This window comes from Musca domestica, unplaced genomic scaffold (assembly GCF_030504385.1).
Source record: "Musca domestica strain aabys unplaced genomic scaffold, Musca_domestica.polishedcontigs.V.1.1 1, whole genome shotgun sequence".
Taxonomy (NCBI): domain Eukaryota; kingdom Metazoa; phylum Arthropoda; class Insecta; order Diptera; family Muscidae; genus Musca; species Musca domestica.
In genome coordinates, this window is record NW_026712114.1 from 20,056,292 (window position 1) to 20,064,978 (window position 8,687).

The 8,687-nt window shown below is 31.0% G+C and overlaps 1 protein-coding gene across 1 annotated transcript; it reads left to right on the forward strand.

Annotated features, from left to right (window-relative positions):
• Positions 1 to 6,743: 6,743 nt before the first annotated feature.
• On the forward strand, positions 6,744 to 8,439 carry LOC131803243 (uncharacterized). Its single transcript, XM_059124340.1, has 5 exons — positions 6,744 to 7,426; positions 7,498 to 7,619; positions 7,677 to 7,817; positions 7,877 to 8,089; positions 8,161 to 8,439. The coding sequence occupies exons 1-5, from the start codon at positions 7,123 to 7,125 to the stop codon at positions 8,437 to 8,439; spliced, it is 1,059 nt and encodes a 352-aa protein (XP_058980323.1). The 5' UTR covers positions 6,744 to 7,122.
• The last annotated feature ends 248 nt before the right edge of the window (positions 8,440 to 8,687 follow it).

The window sequence follows — 8,687 nt, forward strand, 5'->3', positions numbered from 1 at the left end:
GGATTTTTAAAGAATTTATTTCCAAGGACTAGTAGGACCAATAAACGTGGATTTTTAAAGAATTTATTTTCAAGGACTAGTAGGACCAATAAACGTGGATTTTTAAAGAATTTATTTTCAAGGACTAGTAGGACCAATAAACGTGGATTTTTAAAGAATTTATTTTCAAGGACTAGTAGGACCAATAAACGTGGATTTTTAAAGAATTTATTTTCAAGGACTAGTAGGACCAATAAACGTGGATTTTTAAAGAATTTATTTCAAGGACTAGTAGGACCAATAAACGTGGATTTTTAAAGAATTTATTTTCAAGGACTAGTAGGACCAATAAACGTGGATTTTTAAAGAATTTATTTTCAAGGACTAGTAGGACCAATAAACGTGGATTTTTAAAGAATTTATTTTCAAGGACTAGTAGGACCAATAAACGTGGATTTTTAAAGAATTTATTTTCAAGGACTAGTAGGACCAATAAACGTGGATTTTTAAAGAATTTATTTTCAAGGACTAGTAGGACCAATAAACGTGGATTTTTAAAGAATTTATTTTCAAGGACTAGTAGGACCAATAAACGTGGATTTTTAAAGAATTTATTTTCAAGGACTAGTAGGACCAATAAACGTGGATCTTTAAAGAATTTATTTTCAAGGACTAGTAGGACCAATAAACGTGGATTTTTAAAGAATTTATTTTCAAGGACTAGTAGGACCAATAAACGTGGATTTTTAAAGAATTTATTTTCAAGGACTAGTAGGACCAATAAACGTGGATTTTTAAAGAATTTATTTTCAAGGACTAGTAGGACCAATAAACGTGGATTTTTAAAGAATTTATTTTCAAGGACTAGTAGGACCAATAAACGTGGATTTTTAAAGAATTTATTTTCAAGGACTAGTAGGACCAATAAACGTGGATTTTTAAAGAATTTATTTTCAAGGACTAATAGGACCAATAAACGTGGAGTTTTAAAGAATTTATTTTCAAGGACTAGTAGGACCAATAAACGTGGATTTTTAAAGAAATTATTTTCAAGGACTAGTAGGACCAATAAACGTGGATTTTTAAAGAATTTATTTTCAAGGACTAGTAGGACCAATAAACGTGGATTTTTAAAGAATTTATTTTCAAGGACTAGTAGGACCAATAAACGTGGATTTTTAAAGAATTTATTTTCAAGGACTAGTAGGACCAATAAACGTGGATTTTAAAGAATTTATTTTCAAGGACTAGTAGGACCAATAAACGTGGATTTTTAAAGAATTTATTTTCAAGGACTAGTAGGACCAATAAACGTGGATTTTTAAAGAATTTATTTTCAAGGACTAGTAGGACCAATAAACGTGGATTTTTAAAGAATTTATTTTCAAGGACTAGTAGGACCAATAAACGTGGATTTTTAAAGAATTTATTTTCAAGGACTAGTAGGACCAATAAACGTGGATTTTTAAAGAATTTATTTTCAAGGACTAGTAGGACCAATAAACGTGGATTTTTAAAGAATTTATTTTCAAGGACTAGTAGGACCAATAAACGTGGATTTTTAAAGAATTTATTTTCAAGGACTAGTAGGACCAATAAACGTGGATTTTTAAAGAATTTATTTTCAAGGACTAGTAGGACCAATAAACGTGTATTTTTAAAGAATTTATTTTCAAGGACTAGTAGGACCAATAAACGTGGATTTTTAAAGAATTTATTTTCAAGGACTAGTAGGACCAATAAACGTGGATTTTTAAAGAATTTATTTTCAAGGACTAGTAGGACCAATAAACGTGGATTTTTAAAGAATTTATTTTCAAGGACTAGTAGGACCAATAAACGTGGATTTTTAAAGAATTTATTTTCAAGGACTAGTAGGACCAATAAACGTGGATTTTTAAGAATTTATTTTCAAGGACTAGTAGGACCAATAAACGTGGATTTTTAAAGAATTTATTTTCAAGGACTAGTAGGACCAATAAACGTGGATTTTTAAAGAATTTATTTTCAAGGACTAGTAGGACCAATAAACGTGGATTTTTAAAGAATTTATTTTCAAGGACTAGTAGGACCAATAAACGTGGATTTTTAAAGAATTTATTTTCAAGGACTAGTAGGACCAATAAACGTGGATTTTTAAAGAATTTATTTTCAAGGACTAGTAGGACCAATAAACGTGGATTTTTAAAGAATTTATTTTCAAGGACTAGTAGGACCAATAAACGTGGATTTTTAAAGAATTTATTTTCAAGGACTAGTAGGACCAATAAACGTGGATTTTTAAAGAATTTATTTTCAAGGACTAGTAGGACCAATAAACGTGGATTTTTAAAGAATTTATTTTCAAGGACTAGTAGGACCAATAAACGTGGATTTTTAAAGAATTATTTTCAAGGACTAGTAGGACCAATAAACGTGGATTTTTAAAGAATTTATTTTCAAGGACTAGTAGGACCAATAAACGTGGATTTTTAAAGAATTTATTTTCAAGGACTAGTAGGACCAATAAACGTGGATTTTTAAAGAATTTATTTTCAAGGACTAGTAGGACCAATAAACGTGGATTTTTAAAGAATTTATTTTCAAGGACTAGTAGGACCAATAAACGTGGATTTTTAAAGAATTATTTTCAAGGACTAGTAGGACCAATAAACGTGGATTTTTAAAGAATTTATTTTCAAGGACTAGTAGGACCAATAAACGTGGATTTTTAAAGAATTTATTTTCAAGGACTAGTAGGACCAATAAACGTGGATTTTTAAAGAATTTATTTTCAAGGACTAGTAGGACCAATAAACGTGGATTTTTAAAGAATTTATTTTCAAGGACTAGTAGGACCAATAAACGTGGATTTTTAAAGAATTTATTTTCAAGGACTAGTAGGACCAATAAACGTGGATTTTTAAAGAATTTATTTTCAAGGACTAGTAGGACCAATAAACGTGGATTTTTAAAGAATTTATTTTCAAGGACTAGTAGGACCAATAAACGTGGATTTTTAAAGAATTTATTTTCAAGGACTAGTAGGACCAATAAACGTGGATTTTTAAAGAATTTATTTTCAAGGACTATTAGGACCAATAAACGTGGATTTTTAAAGAATTTATTTTCAAGGACTAGTAGGACCAATAAACGTGGATTTTTAAAGAATTTATTTTCAAGGACTAGTAGGACCAATAAACGTGGATTTTTAAAGAATTTATTTTCAAGGACTAGTAGGACCAATAAACGTGGATTTTTAAAGAATTTATTTTCAAGGACTAGTAGGACCAATAAACGTGGATTTTTAAAGAATTTATTTTCAAGGACTAGTAGGACCAATAAACGTGGATTTTTAAAGAATTTATTTTCAAGGACTAGTAGGACCAATAAACGTGGATTTTTAAAGAATTTATTTTCAAGGACTAGTAGGACCAATAACGTGGATTTTTAAAGAATTTATTTTCAAGGACTAGTAGGACCAATAAACGTGGATTTTTAAAGAATTTATTTTCAAGGACTAGTAGGACCAATAAACGTGGATTTTTAAAGAATTTATTTTCAAGGACTAGTAGGACCAATAAACGTGGATTTTTAAAGAATTTATTTTCAAGGACTAGTAGGACCAATAAACGTGGATTTTTAAAGAATTTATTTTCAAGGACTAGTAGGACCAATAAACGTGGATTTTTAAAGAATTTATTTTCAAGGACTAGTAGGACCAATAAACGTGGATTTTAAAAGAATTATTTTCAAGGACTAGTAGGACCAATAAACGTGGATTTTTAAAGAATTTATTTTCAAGGACTAGTAGGACCAATAAACGTGGATTTTTAAAGAATTTATTTTCAAGGACTAGTAGGACCAATAAACGTGGATTTTTAAAGAATTTATTTTCAAGGACTAGTAGGACCAATAAACGTGGATTTTTAAAGAATTTATTTTCAAGGACTAGTAGGACCAATAAACGTGGATTTTAAAGAATTTATTTTCAAGGACTAGTAGGACCAATAAACGTGGATTTTTAAAGAATTTATTTTCAAGGACTAGTAGGACCAATAAACGTGGATTTTTAAAGAATTTATTTTCAAGGACTAGTAGGACCAATAAACGTGGATTTTTAAAGAATTTATTTTCAAGGACTAGTAGGACCAATAAACGTGGATTTTTAAAGAATTTATTTTCAAGGACTAGTAGGACCAATAAACGTGGATTTTTAAAGAATTTATTTTCAAGGACTAGTAGGACCAATAAACGTGGATTTTTAAAGAATTTATTTTCAAGGACTAGTAGGACCAATAAACGTGGATTTTTAAAGAATTTATTTTCAAGGACTAGTAGGACCAATAAACGTGGATTTTTAAAGAATTTATTTTCAAGGACTAGTAGGACCAATAACGTGGATTTTTAAAGAATTTATTTTCAAGGACTAGTAGGACCAATAAACGTGGATTTTTAAAGAATTTATTTTCAAGGACTAGTAGGACCAATAAACGTGGATTTTTAAAGAATTTATTTTCAAGGACTAGTAGGACCAATAAACGTGGATTTTTAAAGAATTTATTTTCAAGGACTAGTAGGACCAATAAACGTGGATTTTTAAAGAATTTATTTTCAAGGACTAGTAGGACCAATAAACGTGGATTTTTAAAGAATTTATTTTCAAGGACTAGTAGGACCAATAAACGTGGATTTTTAAAGAATTTATTTTCAAGGACTAGTAGGACCAATAAACGTGGATTTTTAAAGAATTTATTTTCAAGGACTAGTAGGACCAATAAACGTGGATTTTTAAAGAATTTATTTTCAAGGACTAGTAGGACCAATAAACGTGGATTTTTAAAGAATTTATTTTCAAGGACTAGTAGGACCAATAAACGTGGATTTTTAAAGAATTTATTTTCAAGGACTAGTAGGACCAATAAACGTGGATTTTTAAAGAATTTATTTCAAGGACTAGTAGGACCAATAAACGTGGATTTTTAAAGAATTTATTTTCAAGGACTAGTAGGACCAATAAACGTGGATTTTTAAAGAATTTATTTTCAAGGACTAGTAGGACCAATAAACGTGGATTTTTAAAGAATTTATTTTCAAGGACTAGTAGGACCAATAAACGTGGATTTTTAAAGAATTTATTTTCAAGGACTAGTAGGACCAATAAACGTGGATTTTTAAAGAATTTATTTTCAAGGACTAGTAGGACCAATAAACGTGGATTTTTAAAGAATTTATTTTCAAGGACTAGTAGGACCAATAAACGTGGATTTTTAAAGAATTTATTTTCAAGGACTAGTAGGACCAATAAACGTGGATTTTTAAAGAATTTATTTTCAAGGACTAGTAGGACCAATAAACGTGGATTTTTAAAGAATTTATTTTCAAGGACTAGTAGGACCAATAAACGTGGATTTTTAAAGAATTTATTTTCAAGGACTAGTAGGACCAATAAACGTGGATTTTTAAAGAATTTATTTTCAAGGACTAGTAGGACCAATAAACGTGGATTTTTAAAGAATTTATTTTCAAGGACTAGTAGGACCAATAAACGTGGAGTTTTAAAGAATTTATTTTCAAGGACTAGTAGGACCAATAAACGTGGATTTTTAAAGAATTTATTTTCAAGGACTAGTAGGACCAATAAACGTGGAGTTTTAAAGAATTTATTTTCAAGGACTAGTAGGACCAATAAACGTGGATTTTTAAAGAATTTATTTTCAAGGACTAGTAGGACCAATAAACGTGGATTTTTAAAGAATTTATTTTCAAGGACTAGTAGGACCAATAAACGTGGATTTTTAAAGAATTTATTTTCAAGGACTAGTAGGACCAATAAACGTGGATTTTTAAAGAATTTATTTTCAAGGACTAGTAGGACCAATAAACGTGGATTTTTAAAGAATTTATTTTCAAGGACTAGTAGGACCAATAAACGTGGATTTTTAAAGAATTTATTTTCAAGGACTAGTAGGACCAATAAACGTGGATTTTTTAAGAATTTATTTTCAAGGACTATTTGACCAATAAACGTGGATTTTTAAAGAATTTATTTTCAAGGACTAGTAGGACCAATAAACGTGGATTTTTAAAGAATTTATTTTCAAGGACTAGTAGGACCAATAAACGTGGATTTTTAAAGAATTTATTTTCAAGGACTAGTAGGACCAATAAACGTGGATTTTTAAAGAATTTATTTTCAAGGACTAGTAGGACCAATAAACGTGGATTTTTAAAGAATTTATTAAAATTTAAACAATTTTATTGCATTTAAACAATTTATTATTAAGGACTTTCGGACCAGTTAAAGTCTTTTTTTTAAATTTCTTCAAGGGCTATGAGGAAAATTACTTTTAAAAAACGTTTTCAAATATTGAGAGATTTTTTAAGGAAATGGTTGTTGTATTTCGAAGTACTATGCGCCGTATCAATAGCGTTGCTGTTCTAACCACTCTACTCTGGCATTGTTGGTGTTATTGTTATTATTATTATTCACTTTACATTGCGTTACAATTGTGGCTGCCTTTGGTTATTGACGTTGTTGTTGCTGCTGATTGCCACCACACCTGTTCAATTAGTCAATTTGACCACAATGCCTGGTCAAATTATCGCATTAAAATTTTGTATTTAACCTCAAAAATTCTCCTGTTGTTTTGTTGTCATGTTTGTTGCAGTTTGTTGCACGCTTTGCCATAAAGGTGGACAGGTTAACTATATCCGCCTGCAGTTGGTCTGTCGGTACCTCAGTTGCATGGCGAGTGAATGCACCCGAAAATATGTTGCATACACTGAGGGAAAAATCCCGTTGCGAAATCAAGCACGTATGTTGTCATTTTCGCAACGACCCGTTGTTATATTTTTCAACAACGGCTGTTGGTGAATTGTGCACGAACGTGCTCAAATTGACACCGAGACGTGGTCAACTTTCGGTACCAACAACAGCCGTGCTTAATTTGTCCATTTGTAATATTGGTAATTGCAGCCGATTACACACGAGTAAAAAATGACAACGGTGGTGCATGATTCACACACGGTCGTTGTCAATATGACACCGGTCGTGTATGAATTATGCACCACCACCTGCATAATGATGCACCACCGTTGTTACTTTGTACACCGACGTGCATGAATCGTACACGATCGTTGCCATTTTAGCAACTACCGTGTATGAATCATGCACCACCGTTGTCATTTTTTTTACTCGTGTGCAATCGGCTGCATATTTACCATTTTTTCCGTGTTATTGAAAGAGAAAGGACGCATTGTGCAAAAAATTTATTGAAAATGAATAATAATTCGCAAGATCCTCAAAATATCATTGGTGAGTTGTTAGAAATCGATGGCAATATTGTTGTGGTTCGCGATACAAACCATTGCAGCAGTCAAGATGCGGAAAACAATGAGGACGATTATATGTTAAGGGAGTTCTTAAAAGGAATAAATATGGAGTCGCTTTTTGAACAATTAAAAGGTAAGTAAATAAAAATGAATTTTTCAGTTAATCAGTGTAATTAACAAAGAATTTTCTTTTTGTTCTTTTAGCATCACATGTAACATTTCGCAGCTTGCAGTACTTGAAAAAAGAAGATTTAAAGGAAGCAGTGCCACCATTGGGACTGCGTGTTGAATTCAGAGAAAAGCTCTTTGCTTGGAAAAAACGAAAGGTACGTATTATTTGTTTTACAGAGTTGAACTCAGTATTAATATTGTCATAACAATAGCTCGGGATTGATGACGAAACTATGTCAGTTCCATCTAAAATAGGTGAATGGTGGAAACGCAACGAGACACCTGCAAGTACTCCTGGTACTCCCGACACTACAGGTTCGAACTGCTCAAAAGCCAAAGGAATTTTGTCAGAGGTAAGGTAAGAGTAATATTTGTGTAAGCATAGTTAATGTAGTTTTTTTATTTAATATAGGATCTAACGGAATTGTTAACACATACCTCGAAGGGGAAACTAGCGCTTGAATGTAGTAGCGTTAATAAGAAATTAAGTGACGAGCAAAGAGATGATATAATTAATATAATTATTGAAGATATTTTAACCAACAATGTTACTCTTTACACTCAAGACTATATGCGCATATTGGATGAAATTTGTTCCGTTTTTCCTCTTGAAAACGAAATGAGGGTAAGATTAACAATATAAACAACGTATCTGATTATGTAGTTTCTTAACTTATAATATGTCTTTATTTTTAGGATTATTATTACATTTCAAGAAAAGGAAAGAACAACGCAAGCGGAAAACTTTATGCCAAGTATAGAAACAAGAAGTCCAAAAGAATAAAGCTTTTGATTTCCGAGCCTAGCACAAGCAAAGCAGCAACTCACACATCTCCTAATTTTTGTAACAAAGATGTTCCCGAAATTGATGAATCAGTTGAAAATTCATTGAAAGCTTCCTTACTAAGAGAATGTAATGATTGGGGATCGATCTGCGAAAAATGGAAAAGATCTTTTAACATACGGCAAAGGTAGGTAATGGTAGGCGATTTAATTCCTTTCTCCAACGATCACTGGAAAGTTTTTATAATATTATTACAAATAATCGATTTACTTTTAAGACCAAGTTATATAGAAGACGATTTAATAAAATTGGAAGAATTAATTAGAGATCACCATTCACTTTATATAACATTATACGGTTCGTTAAAACCGAAACACCACTTTCTTGTCCACTATCCCACAGCTATCCGAAAATGTGGTCCCCTTAAATATCTCTGGAG

Coding starts and splice junctions, on each gene's coding strand:
- LOC131803243 (XM_059124340.1), top strand. CDS start 7,123: ATGAATCATGCACCACCGTTGTCATTTTTTTTACTCGTGTGCAATCGG. Junction 7,818..7,876: donor CCAAAGGAATTTTGTCAGAG/GTAAGGTAAGAG, acceptor TATTTAATATAG/GATCTAACGGAATTGTTAAC. Junction 8,090..8,160: donor CTCTTGAAAACGAAATGAGG/GTAAGATTAACA, acceptor CTTTATTTTTAG/GATTATTATTACATTTCAAG.